This window comes from Lepidochelys kempii, chromosome 7 (genome assembly GCF_965140285.1).
Source record: "Lepidochelys kempii isolate rLepKem1 chromosome 7, rLepKem1.hap1, whole genome shotgun sequence".
Classification (NCBI taxonomy): Eukaryota; Metazoa; Chordata; order Testudines; family Cheloniidae; genus Lepidochelys; species Lepidochelys kempii.
In genome coordinates, this window is record NC_136386.1 from 11,760,475 (window position 1) to 11,786,166 (window position 25,692).

Here is a 25,692-nt window from a genome sequence, read left to right on the forward strand (position 1 = left end):
GGCTTAGGGTATGTCTAAATTGCAACCAAAAAAAACCTCCCACGGCATCAAGTCTCAGAGCCCAGATGAACTGACTGATGCTCATGCTACAGGGCTAAAAACAACAGCAGAGACATTCAGGCTCCGGCTGGAGCCCGAGCTTTAAGACCTATCTCCCATTCCAGGTTTCAGAGCCCAGGGTCTACTGTAGCCCCATAACTCCAGCCCCTCAACTCACTTGCCTCTGAGGTTCACTGCCACCCTTTTTTTGCACTGCAGTGCAGTGTAGCCATACCTTTAGGTATATACTCAAGTCTAAGCACTTCAGTTGTTCCACTAACTTCACCGTGCTCTTTCCAAAGAGCGTCCCCCCACCCTGTACTCACACTTCTTTACTGTTGCTGTGGGTATATAAAACAGTACCAGGAAAGTGAAAATTACTATTTCAAAAAAATTAAAAAATGCAGTTGTGAAAATCATAAAAAATTGATATGCCCAGGAGGATAATCTAGTCTCGTCTAATCTATTGGGGATAGCCCCAGTCACTGTAGTTTCTATATGCTGATCCTCTATACAGGGAGACTATTTTGGGTAACAGCAGCAATCAAGATAACCCCTACCTGGGGGAGTTTGCCAACTAGTTTTAGTGCTGCTTTATCTGCTAAAAAGCCATCACTACTTTGTTTTGTTCAGTACACAACTGGGATTAGTTGACAGTTAAAGTTGTCATTTCAAAGGGCATTATAGGGAAATTTAAAAACATTCTAATGAACAAAAGGAGGAAAACAACGTTTTTTAAAAAAATTATAAATATATGACTGTTATAATATGTATCTGACAGAGTTCTAGGATGATTTTGATACTTTCTGTCCTTGACTTTATTTTAAGTGTCATAGGTACACATCTGTATTCCATTCCTTTATGAGATTTACTGAAGACACACAATAGATTAATGTTAGACTTAGATTTCAATGCACGGTAAGAAGGAAAGTGAGAGACAACAAAATGTGCAAGGGCAGACAATAGGCTCTCCTGACTAAACAAAAGGTTTTTTTTTTCTTTGCAAGAAATCTGCATCATAAAACCACTGCACAAGAGAATTCTTCCTTTATTTCTTTTCAGATTTCAGCAAACTGATTTTAAACTTCTATCAACAATCTCCAGTTTTGCCACAGAACTTTTGCATATATGCTATACTGTGCACCAAACAAGCTATTTGTTAAAAACAAACACACCACCACCATAAAAAGCTGTGTTGGAATCATGCCTGCAGGAAGGCAAAACTAAGAATATTACAGAGCTGCTCAGTGGAAAGACTGCTATTGACTTACAAGTGGGTTCTGGTTTAAAACATATGCAGCCAAACTCAAGGCAGTATGGGTGCACAGTCTGTAAATCAGTTCACAATTTATCTTTATGTCAGACAAATCCTGGTTTCCACAAAGATTAATATCATATTGTATCACTGATATTTAATGGGATACTCCCAATGAGATCAATATTTAGAATAAAAATAGCAGTTATTTTTCTCTTTATTAGCGGGGGAAATAGAGAAGTGGTGCATCTCAGCATGCCATATAGGAAGAACAATTTACACTTTTTAATGTTCTCTTTGTCTTGACAAATGTCTGTTGGATCTGGCTCTAGGCATGGTTTCCATAACCGGGCTACTACAAAACAGAGACTAGTCCTACTCAGATGAAAGTCCATGGTTCTTTTTTTCCAATTACTTAAGTGGGAGCTAGATTGGGTCCATGGTTGCTATTCAACCTTTACTGTATTTATGCTGATATGAGTCTCTGTTTATGCACTTTTATCTGTCGCTTGCCATTCCTCAACCTGTCATCACCAGAAAGTGATGCTCTCAGACACAGAGCATCAGCCCCAAGAAGTCATAATTCTGGCAACGAAACTGCATTTCTGAAAGTACTTTTTGAATGACATCAGGCTGAAATTAGACCGCGTCCATGAATTGGAACAACTAGGCTGTGGGTATGAAGTAAACAGAGCTTAGATAGCAAAAACAGTCCACCCTATTCGCCGTTTGGCAGGCACCCATGACACATCTAACGAAGTATCTTACACTTTTACTGTGTCTCAGATTTCAGCATGAAAAGAGAGGAGCATTAAAGAAAAACCTTTTTAAAAAATCAGTTATTGAAATATATTTCACATAGTCTTGTAAGAGGTTGAGATCAGATGATCTCTTTGTATGTTTCTTGGTGGCGGGGGGGCGGGGGGAGGGAATGTGATACAACTCCAAGTCGTCATGTGATGTGGCAGCTGCTAAAGTTACTGGTAATTTTTATTAGTATGGCAGAGAGCCGGACAAAGGTCTGCTCTGTAAGCAAGGCCTTTTAAGAAATAAACTAAAGCTTCCTGAACTGATGAGCCCAAGCAGGGCTTAGTTGATAGAGGGGGGTTACAGAGGTCGTGCTCCAGCTCAAGTCCGAATGTCTACACCACAATTTTATAGCCCAAGTCAGCTGATGTGGGCCAGCCATGGGTGTTTACACACCACCGAGCACAGTTCATAACTAGAGCTCCTACAAATAATTAACAGTAGTAATAACATATAGATCTAATGGTACTGTCACACTGCGCAAATGGCAGGATTGGACACACTACTTCCACCTGCAGTCTGGAGTAGCGATCATGGGGTGTGAATTTGACCCTATGGTATCCTGCATTTCTTTCCTCTGCAGCACACATACCTCTCTGATATCTTTTGCAGGGTAGGCAAAATGAATTATGCCCATCTTGGAAAGACCAACTTTCACTATAACAGGTGAACTTTTATTCTTCTCTCTTTACAGAGAGAATTGTTTTATAACCATTATTAAAAGCCATACAATCTTTCGAAAGCTAATATATAACACAACTGCATTTACGTTGGATACTAAAACACATACAGATGATTTGAAAGCAACACTTTAAGTAATACATTCAGTTTAAAAGCCCCAGTGCTGAAGCAAAAAACCTGAACTGCTAATGTTGTCGGCCCAGTACCATTTATATTTATGAGGGTCTAACAACTTTACAAGCCCTGTGGCTGCTCTCAATAGTGAAACCTGAAATAATAAAAATATATTCTATTATTAAAAATATCAAAACATCATGCATAAAGTACAGAACCAGACAATATTACATTGTAATTACAGAAAACTGGTAAGCTGTCACCTCTTGAGTATTTAAGTCAAAGAACTGCAGTTAATTATGAACAGCTTTAGTGTTTTGTGGTGCAAAGAGTTAATTAACTGAGGAAGAAAACTTCATGAAGAAAAGAGAAAATGAATTTAATAACTTTACTGCTATTCAGTTTAACGTAGCAAATTTGATCAGTTGCTAATCAAGCATCTTTATTTCCATCTTTTCCCTTTTGTCTATAACACAAACGATTTCTTAACATATGCTAACAACTAGCAATTCTTAAAACACCTACTCAACTGAATATTGAAATGTGTGTGTTGTGGAGTAAAATAATTGTATTTGATTCAAATGTTAATCAGAAGCAACTTTGCATTATTTTTGTTACTAGAATAGACCCCAATATCTTATTCAGTTACTACATTGTGTACATGATACTGATGAAATATGATGTTGTAAAAACACCCATGCATGAGTCCAGCACTGCAATCAGATGTGCATGGATATACCTCTGTACTGATGCAAAAACCCACTGAAGTCAATGAGGTTCCCTGTGTGGTCCAGCAAGATTCAACTACTGGATCAGGACCAAAGACCCTTTGAAATGTTGATTTCAAGACTGGGTTCCACTGACACATCCAATATATTAACATTTTCTAGAAAATCTCCACATTCCATTTAATCCAAATGGAAAGAAGCCATGCAAGCTCTATTCAAGCGCATTTTGAATGGCAATGATCTGAACATACAATCGCTTTTGTAGTTAATTTGCGCTTATTTTATTCATATCTTTTGATACAATTGACATGGTAATTCATTGCACATGTACTAAATTAAGGATGATTGCGCCTGATTGCCCAATTATTGTAAAATGCACAAACTGTGTGAAAATAGTTGATAGGACAGTGCATGTTTTCTCTACAAAGCCTCTCACAGTACTTCAAATCTAAAAAAAAAAAAAAAAAAATCCAACAGATAATCATAACGGTTTGGCTTCAAAATGTGGAAAACTGAACAGAGAATGATTTAAAGCTCAAGGAACTGTACCATATGTGAAAGGAGATTAAATCATCTCATTGTTACGTATTCAATATGTCACATTAAAAGAAAAAGGATCAGTCTAGTGGAATTTGACATATTTCTATTTTGTCCTGAAGAATGAAATAGGAAATAGCTATTTATCAGTTTTTCTTTGAAATAATAATAATACAAATGCATTCAACTGACATTATCAAAGCCTAAGCACTTCCTGTTTTCTTCCCAAATTGTCTAAAGAGTTGTTCCTTCTGCTACAGACATTAATAGCTACACCGGAGACAAGACGTCCCGAGAGGGTCAGATTTTCCATTGCCTTCTGTAGTCTTTTACCACTGAGCAAAGTGAGTCTAATATGGGTGCAAAATGCTACCACATCATGCAGATAGCATTTTGCAGTCACTTGACGGTTGTAGATGGCTAGACAAGGTTCGATGCAGTGGAGAATCAACATTAGAGAATGTATTCTTCCTAATCACTTCCTTTATCTCTCAAGTCTTGTTTTCTGTTACATAGCAGCACAAACAAAAACACAGATCCTGTTATGTAACTAACTCCTATACATGGGTTTGGAACCTACACCCCACCTAAACAACAAGGAGTCCGGTGGCACCTTAAAGACTAACAGATTTATTTGGGCATAAGCTTTTGTGGGTAAAAAAAACACACTTCTTCAGATGCCTACACCTTACCTAGCAGCACTACGTAGAGGAGGAGAAACTTAGGATCTGTAGTTACTGTAGCTCCATGGAGCTACGCCAATTTACACCAGCAGAGGATCTGGCCCTTTTTAACATTGCATATTATTAAGGAAACCAAATTAAAAACAAAAAACAAAAAACCATGTTCCCACTAACTTAAAAGGGTTGTCCGCTTACAGTCACAGCATGTCTCTAGTTTATTCCTGGGTTTGGAGCTCCTTTTGGATGATTTCATTACCTCTTTTTAATTTAAAGATACCCACGAGGGAGATATTTATAAGCTTCTATGGATCCAAAATGCCCACAATGTGCACAGTGTCAACATGCTGTCGATTTTTATTAAATGGGCAGAGAATGGAACGTTGCCGGTGTACGAAAGGGGACTCATCACTGCTTCAGAAGTTACAGCATGAAATATACTTACAGTTGGGGAACTCCAGTCTCATAGTTGGAGAGAGGAATTTAATAATACAGTGAGCCCAACAGAAGGGCATTATTTTCTTTCTTTGCAGTACTTTTTTATTTTCCTCTTCTCAAGTTGATTTTTTCTGTTTGTTTGAGGTAAGAACTGTAGTACTACTTAAGATATTATATTACAACTCTCTCTTTTTTTTTTTTTTTAAATGTTGACCAGCACTCCATTTGGCTTCTCTCTTTGATTCCCCATCTCCCTGCCCCAACTTAGACTGCAACACTAAATCCTTCAAGCTAGAGAATAAATTTATTTTTGGGGGGGGGGGGGGGAGGAGGGAGAGAAGAAATAGAGTGAGAACCAAGGCCTCATGTTTTCATCTGGACTTATAGAGTTTTCCCTTAAATTTGTTACTTTTCTCTTTCATCAGTTGCCAAGTTGCCCCATCCTGCCTTTAGCACAGACAGGAACATGCTGCTCCTTTCTGAGACATCATTAATAGACCTGGGCAAATGTCTCTACAACTTTCCTGCGAATATGCACAAAAATAAAGAGTTGAATGTGCTTCCGCTGTGTTAACAGCCCTTTGGTGTTCACTCCTCACAAACAGGCTTAGTGTGCTTGAGTGTCCTGGCAGGAACATTCACCCAAACAGCCAATTTTAAGGAAAAGTCTGAAAACATTCCTAAGAAACACACTTGTAAGCACACATATCCACACAGGAACTCTAGTTTCAAGAGCTGAGCTCCTCCATTCATGGAACAGAAACAATACAATGGGACTTAATCAAAACTAAACAGTTACAATTTTAAATTTCAACTAGTGAATACTTGCAATGAATTTCTCATGAATAATTTACAGAGCAAGGTGTATTTGTAAAAGTAATGGGTGAATAATTTCAAATTAATTAAAGAGCCCTTCCAAGAAAACAGTAAAATTCTCATAGGCAATTTGCAAACTGAAGGCTGAATTCCCCTAATACATTATTTTATTCATTGCTGATTATTTGCAAAGCAACAGAGCTGGATTCTGATATCCTTGCTCATGTTAAGTAGAACCTTACTCCATGACTGGTGACAAAAATGGGCCTCCTGGAGTACGGGTGACAGATGCTAACTCTTAGTCATTGCTGGTAGCTTTTGTACATTGCATTGTGCTAGGGTTGCTCTACTGGCGATTTATTCAGCCCCTTCAACTTGGAGAATAAGGGTCAGATTAGTTAGCGGTTGGTTGATTAGTTAGTAGTTAGCCCTGCACAGTTCTGCAAGGGGAGGAGAGGGTGCAAGAAGTTCTTTTATTGCTCTCTGCACACAATTCCATCACTGACTGTCCTGTGCTAGTCTATAGCTGGGACCCGGCTCCTTATCAAGAAAATGGTGCGTGAGAGGGCTCATGGCCACGTCCTGCCTGCTCTTCTAGCAGAGCAGAGCTTGCATGGGGAAGCACCTACAGCACCTTGGAAAAAGATGGCAGAGCAAAAGGTTTTGATGACATATCTTTCATTGGAGTTCACCAGTCTGAGGTGAGGAGTGAAATTCCAGTTGATCAACTCCCAGCCACAGCTGCAGTAAGACATAAGTACGATAGGATTGTGCATAGAGCCCTAGATCCTGGAGTTATACGAGTACCTCAGAATCTCAGCTCTCATTTAAAATATAATCCCTCATAATTGCAGAGTAAATCTTAAAACCGTGAACAAAGTGTAACGGAGCAGAGACACAGATTGACACAATAGCTCTGAGGGGCGTGGACTGCCCCAGCTCCAAGACCCACTGCTTTGGGGACCCTTGTCAACACTGCCCCAGGAAGGGAGAGGAGTACAGCAGGACCAGCCTGCTCTCCCCAATAGATGCACACTTGCCACTGGGGTAAGTGCAGGGCATCCCCCTGCTGCAGCTCTCAAGGGGAAGGGATCTGTGCTGCTGTTCCTGGGCAGGAATCGTGGGATCAGAGCCGCAGAGGCACCAAGGTGCTTTAGGCCCCTGCTCCTAGCCAGCGGTCATCTTCCAGGATCAGGGACCATTCATAGAGAAACGCCAGCAGTCAGCAAGGAATCCTACCACTCCAGACGAAGGGGAGGAAAGAGGAAACTGTCAACCTCCAAACTGCTATCTTATCCTCACACATGTTAGCAAGAAAACCTGCAACTAATCCAAATATCTGGGCTAGCAAATCACACCCTACACTAGGCAACCAGGTGAAACCCCTTTTAGCTCATTATAAAATTAAAAGAGCCCTTGCCTCCCAATCCTAGCTGTAGATGTTCCTCAGCATGCACATTTTATTAATACAGAACTGAGTATCATGCACTTGTGATCTTTCCTTCTGGTGAGTGATCCATCCGTGGGTGTCTGATGCAGCGTCCGCTGTGTTAATTTGGCTTTGGAGCACGTCCACAGGCTACACAGTTAACACAGCTGCCAAATTCCGTTTACTCCATGACGTACTCTACGTAAGATGAGAAATGGCACTGCTATTGGAACAGGCCCTACGGGCCAACTCTACCCCTAGTCTCACCGAAGAACAAACGACCAAATATATCTACAAAAACACAGGACGGTTCGCTAAAATGTGTGAATACGCTTATGTGAAGACTGGTGATGAAAACCACTCAAGACATAATAAAAAATCAGTCCATAATTCATAGTAAATGAGTGTCCTTTGGGGGACGAATCAATCAAATCATTTCTGCACTAAGGCACATCCCTGGCTCCTGAAACAACAAGCGCTCCAACAGACAGCATGATACATGGGGCATCTCCTCAGCTGGGATACGTTCTCCTAGCTCTAGTGAAGCCAGTGGGGTTCCGACAATTGACACCAGCTGAGGATCGGCCCCCAATATGTTTAAAAGTATGCTGATGGGAAGTATTTATTTGTAGGGGATTTAATAAGCCTCCTACTTCCTACGCTAGTACAGAAGCTAAATAAACGGACTCACTAGCTACAGTCAGCAGAGAATGTCATATTTAATCTATAATCCTTCAAAGCAGATGTGTTTAAAAAATTAAAGTAAATTTGGCCTCTACCTAGTTGAGGAAAGATCACATGCTCATCTATGGAATGTGAGCAGGCCCTTATTCAGAGATGTAATTAGCTGCCATTTTGCTTCCATAACAAAAGCATACTATCTGATTATGGATAACTTCTAGGTGTCCCTACAGTGCCTACTTTCATCTCTTTCTTACACAGGATCCAAAACTGCTTCTATTGAAATAAGGGCAAAACTCCCATTGACTTAAAGGGGGAAGGAACCAGGCCTCTTATGTGCATGTGTTTGTGAATGCGTATGTAACACAATCTCTTGCTACAGAACATGTTTAATGGAGCACTAGTGGTTTACTGTATTAAGTACATTAAACTATAATTGCTCTAATTGCAGTTTGCCTTGTATTTATAAACCACAGAAGTTTATGGTGTGAGCAAACAGAAGGCACAGCGGTCCTGCCATTAGTGTTACTTCCTAACTTTGCAAGTAAATGTGGAAGACCTGGAAGCAGATTTAGGCCAGCCATTGAAATTTACTTTAGAAGCAGATTTCTAGATAGAGGCAGTTATGGGTAAAATGACCACAGGACAGGGATCCAGGAACTCAAACTTCAAAAACATACATAAGAACGGCCATACTGAGTCAGGCCAATGGTCCATCTAGCCCAATATCCTGTCTTCCGATAACGGCCAATGCCAGGTGCTTCAGAAGAAATGAACAGAACAGGCAAACATCAAGTGATACATCCCCTGTCGTCCACTCCCAGCTTCTGGCAATCAGAGGCTAGGGACACCCAGACCATGGGGTTGCATCCCTGACTACCTTGGCAAATAGCCACTGATGGATCTATCCTCCATGACACTGACTTCTTCCAGGAGTCATTTCCCTCTCCACCTCAGGTTCCCTCCCATCTGTAAAATGGGGATAATATTTACCCTACAGGGACAATGTAAGAATTATTAACTAGTTAATGTTTGCAATACAATTTGAAGATGTAAAGTGGTATGTATGCACCAATTATTATTTTTGAACAGATACTGTAAAACAAAACACTGAATGGCATTTTGCAAGGGGATGGGACCTGTATTTTCTTTATGTGTCTGTTATGTGTAGTGTTAAACTCCTGAAACTTGCAGCATTCATCTAGGGCAGAGGTGGGCAAACTATGGTCCGCAGGCCACATCCAGCCCGTGGGACTGTCCTGCCCAGCCCCTGAGCTCCTGGCCCTGGAGGCTATCCCCTGGCCCCTCCCCTGCTGTCCCCTCTCACCCGCAACCATGCCGGCAGCACTCTGGGCGGCGGGGCTGCACGCTCATGCAGGGCAGTGTATCTGGCTCCGGCATGGCTCCCAGACATGCTGCTCTGAGCAGCATGGTAAGGGGGCCGGGAGGTTGGATAAGGGGCAGGGGACTTGGGGGCAGTCAGGGAGCAGGGGAAGGTTGGATAGGGGGTGGGGTCCTGGGGGGGGGGCAGTCAGGGGACGGGGAACAGGGTCGGTTGGATAAGGCAGAGGTTCGGGGCGGGGGCAGTCAGGGGACAGGGAGCAGGGTGGGTGGGTTAGATAGGGGGTGGAGTCCTAGGGGGTGGTTAGGGGCGGGGGTCCTGGGAGGGGGCGGTCAGGGGACAAGGAGTCGGGGGGGTTCGATGGCTGGAGGGGTTCTGAAGCGGGCGGAAAGTGGGAGGGGGCGGATAGGGAGCGTGGGACAGGCTGTTTGGGGAGGCACAGCCTTCCCTACCTGGCCCTCCATATAGTTTCGCATCCCGATGTGGCCCTCGGGCCAAAACGTTTGCCCACCCCTGATCTAGGGGATAGGTCCTTAGCAGTAGGGATGTGTACTTCATGGCATGCTGTTTCCTTACTACTGTTGGGCTAAATAATTAAGGCATTGCTCGTGTCCGTGATACACAAGCAGTTAAGAAATAATTTTCTAAGGTTACTGAAAAAAATGATTTGCTTGTTTTGCATTTAACTTTTTAAAACTGGTGAGAGAGGAAATCCAAACCCAACCTACATAAGGAAACCAAGCTTAAAATGATCTGAGACATTTTTCAAAATCTTATCTTGGTATGAAACTGTCACGGAACAGCATTTGAAAGCAAATATCAACATAACAATAATTTACTATCCGTTATAAATAAATGCCACTATATTTGTCTCCACATCTTAAAAAACACATAATCCCTGCTCAGCAATTTGAAGCTTTTTGACAGTTTTGAAAATGAAAAATGGCACTCCTTTATTAACAGGCTCTTCAGAATGCATTTACAAGAAGACATGCAGAAAGGAAAGGTTCCAAAAGAAAGCCGTGCAATTCACTTTTGATATAAACTGTAAATTCTCTGTGATCAGAACTGTAATTAATTCTGGAGTTGCTGTGCGTGCCAGTTTATGCTTTTGGATTGTTTATCACACTGAAATGAGAGTTCTTTTTAAAGGATTCAGTTTAAGATCATGCCAGCAATGTATATAAAGCTCTCAGTTTTAAATGAGCAAATACATAATATTCTAGACTCTCGATACTTGGGTTACCATCTCTCCTCTGTGTTCTCCCTAGGCAAATGTCACCAGCTGAGATGTAAAAAGAAAAGGAGTACTTGTGGCACCTTAGAGACTAACCAATTTATTTGAGCATGAGCTTTCGTGAGCTACAGCTCACTTCATCAGATGTTTACCGTGGAAACTGCAGCAGACTTTATATACACTCAGAAATCATGAAACAATACCTCCTCCCACCCCACTGTCCTGCTGGTAATAGCTTATCTAAAGTGATCAACAGGTGGGCCATTTCCAGCACAAATCCAGCTTTAGATAAGCTATTACCAGCAGGACAGTGGGGTGGGAGGAGGTATTGTTTCATGATTTCTGAGTGTATATAAAGTCTGCTGCAGTTTCCACGGTAAACATCTGATGAAGTGAGCTGTAGCTCACGAAAGCTCATGCTCAAATAAATTGGTTAGTCTCTAAGGTGCCACAAGTACTCCTTTTCTTTTTGCGAATACAGACTAACACGGCTGTTCCTCTGAAATCTGACAGCTGAGATGTGTCTGCTCTCTGTTCTTAGGTTCCATTTAGATCCTACTGCTGTGCCCTCTCTGTTTGCAGAATCCATCTACAAATCTACCTCCCTAAAGACAACCACCAATGCTAGTCTGTAGCTACCTGCAAAGGCTTTGTATTTGGGTCAATTCAAATATGTTATTCTGTTTTCATTAGCTCTCCCTTATCTATTCTCTTTCCCCCCCTTTCATTTTGACTGTTTTTTCCTCTGGCATGTTTGACCAAGTTTATTTAATAAATATTCTGTGTTATCAGAGCATTCTATGCACAGCCAAGAATGATACAGAAGGGATAGATTTTTGCCACTCCACTTTGAATAGGACCTTACTCCACAAGCAGTCACTATGAAAACTATGAGAATAATTGCAGGATACGGTACTACTTAGTGTCAGTAATGCTGGTGAAATTGAGCCTCAAATAAACAAAATAAATGTTTAGAATCATCAATGGAAGATAACTTCAAACAATTACCTTATGGCTATGCCACCGACTCTTGCTTTGTTAGGTCCAAGTTTTTACTGGCTATACACAGTTGTTAAAAATTAAACAACTTCAGCTTTGCAACATGATCTAAATATTCATCTCAAGGTGTTTAGATTGTGTAAACTAAATATGAAGGTGATAAACATGGTTCAGATGCTTTGATAATAAGTATCCTCTACCCCCTTCTGTATTAGGGCTATCACAACGTACGAAACATAGCTTACACAGAAAGCACGTATCTTAGCTTTGAAGCGTCAAACATTTGTTTAGGTTGAACACCCACAGGAAGCAAAGATGATAAAGCACAGGGACCATTTTGCTGTGTGAACACAAAGCAATGTCAATGATTTGGAAACTGTGTGCTAAATTTTGCCTAGAGGTGTGCAGACACTTAATGGCACATGAATTAGTAATTCAGGTGTACTGTTGTCAGCACAGCTGGTACACTGTAGGGCTAAGTGGTGCTTTTACAGTCTGCCCTATGGAAGGGGTGACACACAGATGCGGTGCCCCAGGAGCAGACCAGAGAGTCTCCTGCTCTTCCCTTGTTCTAGGTAGGAAGTTAGTTGCTTCATCCCTTCTGTGGAGCAGCTTACTCCCCTTATGCATCTACGCAGCTGCTCCAGCACACAACCATGTGTGTGGGGTGACCAGGGCTCCTTTCTTGCCCAATTATTCGTAGCAGTAAGTATCAGGAAAGTAGCTCTTCCCACGCCAGCTGGAGTCGCAATCTGAGCGGGTCCAAGCAGGGGAGCACTGAGGGCCTTATTCTCTGTGCGGCCAAGTAAGGGCAGCAACAAGCTGGCCTGTACGGATCCTGCACAGCAACACAGACACCAAGGGCCAGATATCCCTACTCACCTTGAGTAGTACCTTACTCCTGGAGTAGTCCTACTGAAGTCAGTGATGCTATTTGTGGAATAGAGTACTATTCAAGGTGAATAAGAGTACCAGAATTTGGCCCTAGTCTGTGCACACGAATAAAAGCTGGAATAAGTCGGGGGAAGACTGGAAACCAGCTACTGAGGGAGACAGCTAGCAAGTGAACAGAGAAAGGACAAGGGGGACTCCATGGCCCCACTTTCAGCAGGTTGCACATATCTAAATTCTGTATTGCATTGCTATCTACATGCCTGGAGCCATGGGGCTTTGGTAGCACATGCGGTGCTCAGAATGTTTCCTCCGGGGATCAAAACCAGAACCTCTTTGGGTGCATCTGGTACGTTATTAGTGCTATATAAGCAATAATACAACAATAAAAACGTGTAGTCTCAGAAGAGGTTGTTAGCCACACCCTAGGCACAGCATAAAAACTCAGAAAGCTAGAGACAAACAGATATTCAGGATGCTTCCCAAATCAACCTGCCACAAGCCTTAGGAGGGAAGTGGAGCTCAGGTAGGAGCGGTGTGTTGAGGGCAAGGGATTCCAGGCAGCACGGCAGCCCCAAGACAGGCTGCTGTAACTTAGGGCCCCAGACCTGTCTAACTTACAGCAGGTACCAGAGAGCAGCCCAGGATCAGGAGTGCACAAAAGTAGCTTAGATCCACACACTGGGCTGTGAGTTCAGAGCTGCACCTCTTAGAGAGACAGCACAGAATCTTACCCCATAAGTCTATTCTACTTTTCTGTTCTCTTCAGCTCCTTCACTACGGTATCTGATGCATCCGATGAAGCGAGCTGTAGCTCACTAAAGCTTAGGCTCAAATAAATGGGTTCGTCTCTAAGGTGACACAAGTCCTCCTGTTCTTTTTGCGGATACAGACTAACGCGGCTGCTGCTCTGAAACCTGGTATCTGAGCACTTACTCTGGCCCATGCTAGCACTGCCAGACTCTAAACACTCAAGCTATGTCTACACTTAAATCACTACAGCATGGACCCTCGCTGCACTGACAGGAGTGGTTCTCCCTGCTCTGTAGTTAATCCTCGTCCCCAAGAGGTGGTAGCTAGATCAAAGGAAGAAATCTTTTGGTGACGTGGTGCAGCCTACACCAGGGGTAAGGCCGCCTTAACTATGTGCTAGGGGATGTCGATTTTTCATATCGCTGAGTCATGTAGCTGGGTTGACCCAACTTTTTAATGTAGGCCTGGCCTCAGAGTATATATACTATACTATAAACAAACAAACAAAGCGTTCTTAACTTGGTCTACCTTTAACCCACATTAGCTAACTCAAGTTACAACAGCAGTGGAGACATTGAAGAACTTGCGCAGCTAGTTAGCAGCTCAAGTTCCAAGTCTACAGGGCAGCCTGGGGTTGAACTGAGATAAAAACTGTGTTGTTGTTATCATCACTTTTATTTGAACCCAAATTAGCTCCCTGGAGCTATTTATTTATTTAGCAGTGTAGACACACCATCAGAAGTGGGCATACTCCTCTGCCCTCCAGGAGAGGACGCCATGGAATGAATGAGGCAAGGGTTCTATAGAAAAAAAAATCTATGTGATCATGTAATTAAATTTTATATCATAATTCATATGCACAAAGAGGCTGAATTAAGGTTGCATACGCCACATTGATGTTGGCGTTTCTTGACTCCTGAGTAATTGATTTTGAAACCTTTACACTCCTTTAACAAAGTTTGTGTGTAACTGTATACAGTAGAACCTCAGAGTTACAAACACCTCGGGAGTGGAGGTTGTTCGGAACTCTGAAACTTTTGGAACGCTGGACAAAATGTTATGGTTTTTCTTTCAAAAGTTTACAACTGAACACTGATTTAATACAGGTTTGAAACTTTACTATTACATCTTAATTTAAACAAAACAAGCACAGAAACAGTTTCCTTTCTGTGCCAAATCTTTTTTTTTTAAACTTTCCGTTTTGTTTTTTTTTTAGTAGTTTACATTTAACACAGTGCTGTACTGTACACTCTTTGCTTCTCCCCCTCCACCCTGCCCCGCTGCCTGATTGCATACTTCTGATTCCAAATGAGATGTGTAGATAACCGGTCACTTTGTAACTCTGGTGTTCATAACCCTGAGATTCTACTGTATTTAAGACAGACTTACCTACAGATAGGGTTATTAAAAATGTCATATTATTAAAAAATCCTAACTTTACAATTATATTTTGTTTTACAGGAGAGATTCTATACAGAGAAGATTTATATGGAGTCCTTCTCAGAGTTTTGCAGACACTTTGTAGTTACATCATAAGCGTAACTTAAATCAGGGATAGCACTTCTAAACCACTCCACAACTAAGTTCTTATCTTTTAATGACCATGCTACTGTGATTCTATTCTTCTCCTCCATATTATAGTATATTAATTAATATTTTATACTCCCTAAATTGCAAAAGCAATTTACCATAACAGTGCAGAAAATAGCAAATACACATTGTCCTTTGCCAATAGAAAATCCTTAACAGCTGTTTATTGCTCATTTGCAAAACATAAGAGCAATGGAATTCCATTACTTAGAGAAACTGACTGTTCCATGATATCCTTGGCAACTAAAGCTGTACTTATCTTTTTGAACAATAGACTCTTAAACTTTCCTCCTCATATGAAAATAAAAAGACAGTAAGGACACATTTTTAACTGTAAAATGCTCAGATCTGACTCTCAATAAATTGCTTTCTGTTTCATGAAATCTAACCCTCTTACCCCCCCTCCCCTCTCCAAAAAAATCACTCACTGCAACTTATGAAAAACATTTCAAGCAACCAACTATTTAACAGGAAGGATATTTTAGTGAGGTCAAGACTTTAGGAAAATAAGATGAAATTCAGACTTGCAGTCTGAATAATATTAGGAGTCCAGAATAACATTAGAGAAATTACTTAGGCAAGCTTATAACCATCTGTACCAAAATTCTGGAACAGAAACTTTTGTCTTCTATCTGTTCAAAACATCTTGCTACCCGTGAAATGTCTTAGAAACGAAGCTAAATAAAGTCACGGTTTATACAACAGATATTCCACATGTGGTTTTAACTAAATAACTTACAAGTCTCCAATAGCTTTAAAAAGAAATAACTGCAGCATACCAAATAGATGCTAACTCCTCAAAAAGCCAGGCCATGTACATACCATCCATAATCTGGTTTCTATATTTAGATAAGAGCTCTACCTAAAGCCAGGAAGGTCAGCATTGACTCTAGTCAAACACATTTTAGCAGATATCTCTTCTAGACAACATTTATCATACTACATCTCTCCCAATTCCATACCCCACATTATGCCTTACAGAAGACATGAGATGGAACTTGGCCTATTAAAAAAGACTGGACAGCATGTTCACATACCTCAATAATCCTGTCGTGAATCTGCAGCCCTCCTTCTTTGGCAGCAGGCCCACTGTCAATTATTTTCGATATGAAAATTCCTTCACTAGATGAGCCATCTTGATTGTCCTTTAGGGATGAAAAGAAAAATATATCATTGTACCTTATACTAGTTCTTATACCAGCTTTAATTTGTCTAAGGCTGAACCTTGTCAATGATACAGCACATGAGCTACAAAACGCTCCGTGCCAACCTAAAGTAATTAGTTACTATGGGCTAGATCCTTAAGTGCTGAGTACCTACAACTTCCACTTAAAAATGCAACCAAAATCAGGCTTCTATTTGTTATCTCACTTTACACTGATAGTTACCTAAAGCCAATTCCTGAGAGGAGCTGATCCCCTCCATCATTAATTTGTGTAATAAGTATATAATGCAAGAGAACAAATGGTTACTTTTTTCTATCCAAATTGGAAACTGCAATGGAAAATGAAATAAAACTAACAAGCTATTCTTTATGTCCCAGTGGGCCTGCGCAATCAGCTCCCATAAGTGCCAGCAGCATAGACTGATGATGCAGAAGTGTAGTTAAAATTTGTTAATGGAGGGGGTTTGAGGGGAAACCGCAACCGTAATCTGCCAAGAACAAGCCCAAATTTCTGTTACATTACTGAGAGGCAAAGAAGCTGTTCTATCAAAGTTAAGCTGTTTCCTTTCTGAACTAACAGGACAAATTAAAATCCACCACCTGACCTAATTCGGGTCACATGATGTTGGATCCAGCTGGTCAACATCAAGGGGGAAAAAATAGTAATAAGCGTTCCTGTAAGAAGTTAAGTCCTGGGCACTTGCACAGGCAAACCTTCCACTGACATCAAGGAGTTCAGGACTGAGCAGACTGTGGGTTGTTTAAATTATATCCTTTCAGCAGTACAGTGGGCTGTTTAGTGTCTGATGGAAAGGACGGTAAATTTCTGAAGCTCCAACGGCAAATGCAGTTTGAAACAAGTTGTTAAAGGACCCGATCCTGTCAGCACTGAACTCATGGGAATACAAGAGTGTGGTCTGCAGGAATGGGCCTTATGCGCTTCAGCATTGTTTATGAAATCCAGATGTGACAGCATATCCACATCACTTAAGTGTAACTAGCTGTGATCATGGATGAAAAACAGTGATATGGGGAAAAAGGAGACACTCCATGTCAGTTTGAATATAAGGCATGTATACATTGAAACCATCTCCTACAGAGCCAAATATGTAGTCAGCAGCATTTCTTTCTCCGAACATTGATCTGCATGCTCTCCCTAACAAGAAAAGGCAAACACATTTTAACGTACCATACATGGCCGGCCACCAATAATATTAAATCCAAGAGACCCAGAGTCACGATGAAGGACAAGAGTCAGTGCTTTAGTCTCTTCACCCTAGGAAGAACAGGTAAAAGCATTCAAAACATGTGCATATAGGCAGATGCTAAGATGAGTCATGCTTCCATCTAAATATTTAGTTTGCTGATGAATTCCAGGGGAAGCTGTTTATGGCCAGATTTTCCAGAGTGCTCAAGACCCAGCACTCCCATTGTTCCCACATTCCATCTATTCCATTGTTCTCAATAGGAACTGCTGAGTGCTGAGCTCTTTTGAAAATCCAGAATTTAAGATGTATGCATCATTTTATTTTGCAAGCTAGAGCAATGAGAACCCTTTGCTGTGTAACGTGGCTCAGGTCCACAGCCATAGCCTAATGGAATAAAAAAAAATGTCCATATGCTATGTAGTAATTATAGCTATCTGATGTGATCAGATTTGGTGTGTGGTATGTAAAAATCTTCAGGGTCACCTATCGTCTGATACCTGCCCCCTCGGATTCTTTTGTGATTGATTCTTGGGACGGCATTTTTATGTTGCCACTCTTTATCTTGCTCATTACATTACGTTGTCCTGAACTATGAGTGATCCAAAGCAACAGCAGACATGAAGTGTTATGAAACAGCAAGTCTCTTGTGACTATAGCAGGTAAAACTGAGAAAAAGCATCAGACTCCTAACTGTTGTTCAAAGTGAGTATTGCAGAGAGTAATTCCTTTGAGATTCTAATTATTTCAGATCCTGTCTATAAAGGCTTGACAGTGATAATAATAGAAAACCTCCTTCACTGAGAATTCCAACTCCCAAAATAGAAAACCGTACAGTAGCATGTCTCTGATTAGACCGGTAGGAATAATATATTTTATGTAGAATGTGCAATAGAGAAGAGGTGAAGGAGATACTCCACTTTAACATGATCTGTTGTCCTGTCCCGTGTCCCAAGGTTGCTCCCAAACTTAGGAATGTCATTGGCTTATATAATAACATCCTTTCCAAGGAGAAGTTGAAACATTGTGATACCTCTTAGTTGTGTCAAATTATATGGAAGGCAAAATTAGATGCCTACACTGATAATGACGAATTTGAATCTTCAGAATCCACTAATTTCAGTCTCAGTCAAGTAGCAGTTAATAATAGCACCTTAGGGGTATGAGGGGGGAAGCCCCCCACTTGTCTTTCTTAAGGGTTTCAGAGATGAGACTGTGCAGATATTCAGAGTGATATGGTGCGTGTCTAAGTATAGATAAGTTCTTATCAGAACTTGAACATTGCTACCTGCAGATTTCTTGCTTTAACTAAAAGATGAAAAAGTTATGAACACATAAGAATTTGAGGAAGTTACCTTACAAGTCTAGTTTTCATAACCAATTAATGACATAAATTAAAACAGTTACTTAGCAACTCAATGCAGATGTTTTTAGTTTGTGTATTTTTCTTTTCACATATCAATTTAAAGAGGTCAATCAAATGTCTAAATGTCAAAGCAATCCGATATCGCTGAATCACTCTTGCAGGGAAAAAAGCGTCGGGGCCAAATTTTCGGTTGCTGTAAACTGACAGAGCTCCACTAACTCAGCAGTGTGACAAAGGGACTCCAGCAGCGTACCCCTTTGGTGTTTTCCCACAGCTGCCCAATAGCACCCCGTTAGTGGAACTGCATCAACATACATCCGCTGAGGATTTGGCCTATAATGTTCCTCAGGTGTATGTGCTCATTTTCTTTCCTGCAAATCACATAAGTAGATTGAGACCTGATCCCAGGAGGTATTGAGCATTCACAGCTCCCATTGATTAAAAGTGGATTTGCACACATGCAGCATTAATCAGAATCAGGCTTGCAGGGAGGAATGAAACACTAGGTGTTTTCCTAGAAATCTTCAAACCCAGACATGAGATAATATTTCAAGGAGAAAACTTTCCAGTCCCGTGAGACCACTTTTAAGGTCTGGTAAGTTCAATATTTGAAAGACAGGTATGCCATTGTCACAAAAGCAGTTTACCCCTCCTTTCTTTTATACTACTTTATGGAGGGAAATCGACAAGGTCAATCAAGAAACAATGACCATACTGCTCTCAGAATGGTTGCTGTAATTAAAACTGAATTAAGTACTTTCATTACAACTCCTGATTTTGGGGTGGACATTATACTTTTAATACCAAGGAGAAAGGTGTCCACTGTTGTTTTTCTCTCCCCCTCCCCCCCGCATCTACAGTTTGAGCTAAGCATGCAGGAGGATTTTAGAGCAAGCTGAAAAATTGTTTTAAAAAAAATGAATTTTTTCCAACTTTGTCATGAAAAATATCCTTGGTAATTTTTAAATAACTCCAACCAATTCCAATCTGAATCTGAATCCTTCCTGCACCATCAGACGTCACTTACAAGGTCTGCCATCCCTGTTGTCACTCAAGGCTGCTCTTTGCATGTCCTCGTTGCTGTGTCCCATAAATTTTCCCTCTCTCAGTCGTGTTTGACAGAGGGCCTCCGGCAGCGTACCCCTTTGGTGTTTTCCTCCAGCTGCCCAGTAGCACGCCTGCCGTGGCACATTCTCTGGCTTCATTCTTAAAATATGTTCCAAATATTTCTGTCTTCTTGTGTGTATAACTTTGGATGTAAGGAGTTGTTGAACTGTTGACCAGCTCTAATGGCTTTGCATATTTTGTCCACCATTTTTACTGCAGCCGAGTGGTATTATAGTAAAGAATTGCATATGGCAATGCAAAGTGATTATTCCACCATATGTGCTAAAATACGTAGGCACAAGGGACCTTGTAGTGTGGTGCTTTTATATTTTGTTACTTTTGCAGATTCATATCTGGGGTGGGGAGGCTTTAAAAATCTTTTTATGTACATTAATGAAGCCACAAAGATAATGATTCTTGTAGGGCTTGGTGACTCTCTTCTTCCCTGAAATGTCTTATGTTCCAGTGAACCAAACATTATACAGTGAAATGACTGGAGGTGTAATGGCCAGCATCCCAGCCCTGCCCATATCATCTGGTTCTGCAGCAAACCTGATGGTTCCTGGCATGCTGTATTCCTACACCTGAGGGCTTGTCTACACTGTGAAGTTGTCGACAAAACTTTTGTCTTTTTGTACTTAAAAAAGTCCCCCCGTGAAAGACAAAAGTTTTGCCGACACAAGTGGCAGTGTAAACGTGGCTTTGTTGGCAGGAGCGCGCTCCTGCTGACAAAGCTAACGCCACTTGTGGGGCTGGAAGTATTTTGTCAGCAAAAGCACCAAAGTATCAACAAAGCATTTACACATGCTGACGTTTAGTGACAAGGCTGTGTCAACCCAGCCTTGTCACTAAAAGCTGCGTGGTGTAGACAAGCCCTGTGTAAAGCTCTTAAACATAATTCTGGAAATTACTGTACCTCCCACCTGAATATTTTGGAGCTAATAAACTGTCTCCTGCATTCTATTCTATATACTAGAAGCTTCCTCATTTCTCTAGTGATACTGTAGCTAAGACATTTCTTACCAACGAGAGAAACTCTACTCCTCCTGATAGAGGAATACAGGCTAACAAAACTATGCCAAATTGTATAGTCAGGGACATATTCTAAGAAAAATAATCTGCTTTTACAGCAGAACCTCAGAGTTATGAGCATCTCGGGAATGGAGGTTGTTCGTAACTCTGAAATGTTCGTAACTGAACAAAACATTATGGTTCTTTCAAAAGTTTACAACTGAACATGGACTTAATACAGCTTTGAAACTTTACTATGCAGAAGAAAAATACTGCTTTCCCTTTATTTTTTAGTAGTTTACATTTAACACAGTACTGTACTGTTTTTGCTTTTGCTTTGTATCTGCTGCTGCCTGATTGCGTACTTTCAGTTCCAAAGGAGGTGTGTGGTTGACTGGTCAGTTTGTAACTTTGGTGTTCGTAACTCTGAGGTTCAACTCTAGTTTTCAGCAGTTTGGTTGCCTTTTATAAAATTAAAATTCTTGAGGATACTGCCTTCATAAAGACCCCAGCACTATGGACCAGGTCCTCCACTAGTGCAAACTGACAACTTCCTTGATTTGACTGGATCTACGCTGAGGATCTGTCACATATCCATTTTACCTACCTATGGACTCCCTCTCACTGCAGTATCAACGCAGGTTTGAATCCAGTAAAATAAAAAGGGCATAGGAGTTAACACAAGGGACCTCTGTTCTCATCTTTCTGGATATTGGCTACTTGTACATTTTAAAAATGTAACCCTCTGTGTTTCTGTTAGCGTGTGGCTTTTACGCTGGGCTCTGAAGAAGGTCAAACTTCAGCACAGCCTCTGGTTCGCAGGGGGTTCCGTGGCCTAGGACCCAGCTCCAAAAACGCCGTGTTAATTCATCCTTGCTCATTTCTTCCCAACGGCTTCAACATAAACCATGTGCCTATATGCAAGGGCAGAATGCGACCAACCTTATCAATAGGTTTGAATGATGTTATGTTTCAGTGAAGAACAAGCACAGTTTAAATAGCCTGAGGTTTTCCTTTTAGATGTATTCAGACTTTGATGTATTCAGACTGACTTTCTTTATCAAATGAAATATTCATTTTGGGTGAAACATCACCACCTCCCCTTCAAATACACACGCACACAAAAGCCCTCGCCTCTCGCCACCTCAATCCTCATTGCCGGCCTCTCCAAATGCAAGGCACACTTCTTAGAGCTTGTTTTCAATAATAAAAACACACAGCACAGCAGACATGAAATAAATAAATACATATTTAAAAAAACGCTCACACTTTCTCCACAAGGACGAAAAAGGAGAGGAGGGAGGGAGAACACATGCAAGTCATGTAACTTAATGCGCATCTGGAATGTGCTCAAACACTATGTAGATCAGATGGTATTATAAGAATCTGTATAAAATCGAATAAAACACCTGATTAATTGGGTTTTGTGCAGAGATTTCTGCTGGGATTATATGTATGAAGGGGGATGGAATTCCCTTTTCCTCAGTGGATGGACAGTCCACAGCCATATTTCCTCCCATGCAGGTTTTTGAGCTACTAGATCTACATAATTGCAGTGGCTCTGTTCCCAGTGCACAGTCCACTCCCCTGCCCATATGACATTCTATTCAGACCCCTTCCACAGCACAAGGATCATTCTTTGCACAGCTGGCCTGTTTTTGATCCCTTAGTGCAAACCCATCATGATGGTCAGTTGGTATAGAAGTCCTTGTGGGCATCCTCAAACCACCATTTAATTTCCCCATTGATTCATACTTTGAATAGAATGGTGAGAGGCATCTCTTCTATCTAGAGTGGTTCTACATCTCTACCGATGAGCGATAATTCAGTCTGGAAAGCCAGAACATTTATTTTTGCCTAACCTGCACAGAGAACTCAGGCCATTGTAAAATAAATAGATGGAACAAATATAATGCGCACAAACACATTAACACATTAAGTTCATTAATGACCATTCTATTTGAGTAATAACCTTGACCAAGCAACTGCAGTTTATAGCAAACATTTGAGGTATAAATAATAATAATAATGATAATGACAATGCATATTTTGACTGGGCACAGCTATTTCTGAACCTGGAATCAAATGAAGAAGTCAATTATTCTATATTGTAATACTCCTAAACCAGGTGTTCTGGGACCAGAAAGTGTCTGTCAAATATATGTGCCTTGCTTGGTGTTTATAGCCTCCATCCTGTGCTGCACATATTATGCTGGCATCATTGTCTGAATAAATAATCCAGGACTAAAAAAAATCTAGAAGCAAGCCACATCCCAAATTGGTGCAAAATCTCTTGTAGTAGGTGATCACCTTGTCAACATGGTCTTTTTCAAAAATCTCTAGTGCACAAAGAAGCATGTTTCCTGATTGTACTTGTTTTGACGCTGGGCAGACTGAAACTGTTAACACTGGAGAGTTGCCCAAAATGCCGTGAAAGACATGTAATTGACTGACCTCTAGACCACAAGTTTGTGGTGACACAACACCTTTTGGCTTTCTGCACGTTACGCACTGCTTCAGAAAACTGCATAACAGCCTTTTTGTAGCGGGGCTGAAAATGAACCCAGTCATGTTAGTCAGCTGCATCCAGAGATTTGATAAAAGTATTGCTGGAAATTACACACTGTGGACATTATCATCTATTTGTAACAGGACTGTGACATTTCACTCCATATTCTTTATGAAAATACGCTTATGATATGAATATGACATCACTGAGATGTATTTTACGCAAGATGGGTCTTATAAGATATCATTGGAAAGGTTATAATTTACAGAATGTGATTATCCAATTTGTATGCCTGTATCATTTCTGTACCTGAAGTTAGGAATATTGACTACATACCTGTATTTCAATTATGATACTCTGGGTGACGCCCACTGCTAACACTTCAGGTACAACAATGGAAAAGCCAGACAGGGCGGATGGCCCATCGGCAAGGACAATGGACTGTGAAAAGGCTTGGCCTTCCTGTGGACAGTCCATACCGCCACTGACTCATGGCTGCTGTGATATTACCGAGTCAGGTGGTCTTGTCACCTGATACTAAACATTACCTGGGACTTCTTGTAACTTTCCACTGGAAGGGAAGGGGAGTGATGTAAATTATGTAAATCCTATTGTAACCTTATGTAAATCCTATTGTAAACCTTATGTAAATCCTATTTAAGGGGGGGAAGGAAGGCAAACTAGACTCCTCCTCTCCATGGACTGTCTGCCCCAGAAGAAAGACTGCCAAAGCCACCAGACTGTGACAGGGGTCTGGCCTGAAAATAAATATAACTGGAACTCTGAACCACAGAAACTTTGCAACCTGGCTAAAATAACATTTAGGGTAAGAAATTACATTTTGTAACCTGTTTCCTAAGTATACTGAGTTTAGCTTGCATGTTTGGTTTCAATTGCTTAGTAATCTCTTATATTCACTTAAAATCCACCTTTGGTAGTTAATCAACTTATATCTTGTTTACAATATAACCCAGTTTATGCAATTTCTAACGGGAGGGGGGGTGGAGAAGTTGTGCATATCTCCCACCACATTGAGGGAGGGGGCGAATTTCATATAACCTTTGGGTTTGTACCCATTAAAGGGAGTGGACATCAGAGTGTTGGAGTTGAATCTTTCCAGAGTGGATCTCCATCTCTCTGTGCAGTTGGGTGTGGCCCTGCCTGTCTGCTTGACCGAAAGAGGCTTGTAAACCTAGCCCAGCAAGGCCAGGTAAAGGGGACCCAGGCTGGCAGAATAGGCTGACCCAGCACATCAGGTGACACCCCAAAAGGCCCCATCACAAGTACCTTTTCATAAAACTGCATCCCTAAATAATGCAACAGCAAAGTTATCAGCAGAGTGAGAGAAATTAAGAAGTACCGATAAGGCAGCAAAGATGTGGTTTTGGATCAGATTTAAGATGATGCTGATGTGGTACAGAGATACAAAAAGACAATTCCAGATGGTGGGAGCTGTAGAGAAGGATTTCACATCAACTACAGAGCAAGAGGGGGGACCAGATGAGTGGAGGGAGCAGAGCAAGAGGGGGGACCAGATAAGTGGAGGGAGCAGGGTCAGGTGCGGAATGAGAGAAATGGGGGGAGGGGGAAGAGATCTATGAGTTAGGGGTTATGGTTGAGTAAATCCAAAGAATGCTTTAAAAAAGAGGCAGTTTTGATCTGACTTGGATCCACTGAGTGTGGGGTCTGTGATTTCTTTTACCAGTTTCATTTCGTTATTAGCCTGCATTGTCTTCAAATACCATCTACAGACTTAAAAAAGCACTTCCCCTATTGAGATGTTGTTGTTGTTTTCATCTGACAAACAGTGATCTTTTTTCTTCCCGTTAATTTCTAATTGGGTAGAAGATTATAAAAAAGTTTTGTTTTGTTTACATTGCTGTTTGAACATTAGCAGCAGCAACAAAGATGTCAGTGCAGCTCTCTGAACAGAGCTTGACAAGTTTGCTGTTGCATCTGTGGATGTAGTAAGTTGTGAAAAGCCCAAGATGTGTTCTCAGTGCTTTCATCGTGAAGTTAATTGGCTTCTTGGTGCTCCCCTCATGTGGAAGTATTGTTCTGATTAATAGTTTGGGGTCACTGAAACCCTGTGCTGTATAACTCTGCTTCCTGAAGAATCTGCTTCTGGTCATCTTGATTTTATCAGCAGCCCATTCCAGGTAGTTCAAAGTCAAGATAAATTTAAATTAGGTAAATCCAACTTTTGAAAACCCTATTATAGATGGTTCAGAGAAAAGAAAGCTCAAAGTCAATGGCCCGTACGTGGACATACAGTAGAAAGTCCACAGTATTTGGCTTCACATCATGGAAAG

The 25,692-nt window shown here is 41.1% G+C and overlaps 1 protein-coding gene across 1 annotated transcript in view; it reads right to left on the bottom strand.

The window, feature by feature from the left end:
* PDZRN3 (PDZ domain containing ring finger 3) overlaps window positions 1-25,692 on the bottom strand; it is a 203,820-nt gene that overhangs the window by 175,578 nt on the left and 2,550 nt on the right. Inside the window, exons 2-3 of the mRNA XM_073351133.2 lie at window positions 17,372-17,458; window positions 16,055-16,162 (exon numbers count right to left, since the gene is read on the bottom strand). Coding sequence (XP_073207234.2) covers window positions 16,055-16,162; window positions 17,372-17,458 — 195 coding nt within the window. The remainder of the gene's footprint in view (window positions 1-16,054; window positions 16,163-17,371; window positions 17,459-25,692) is intronic.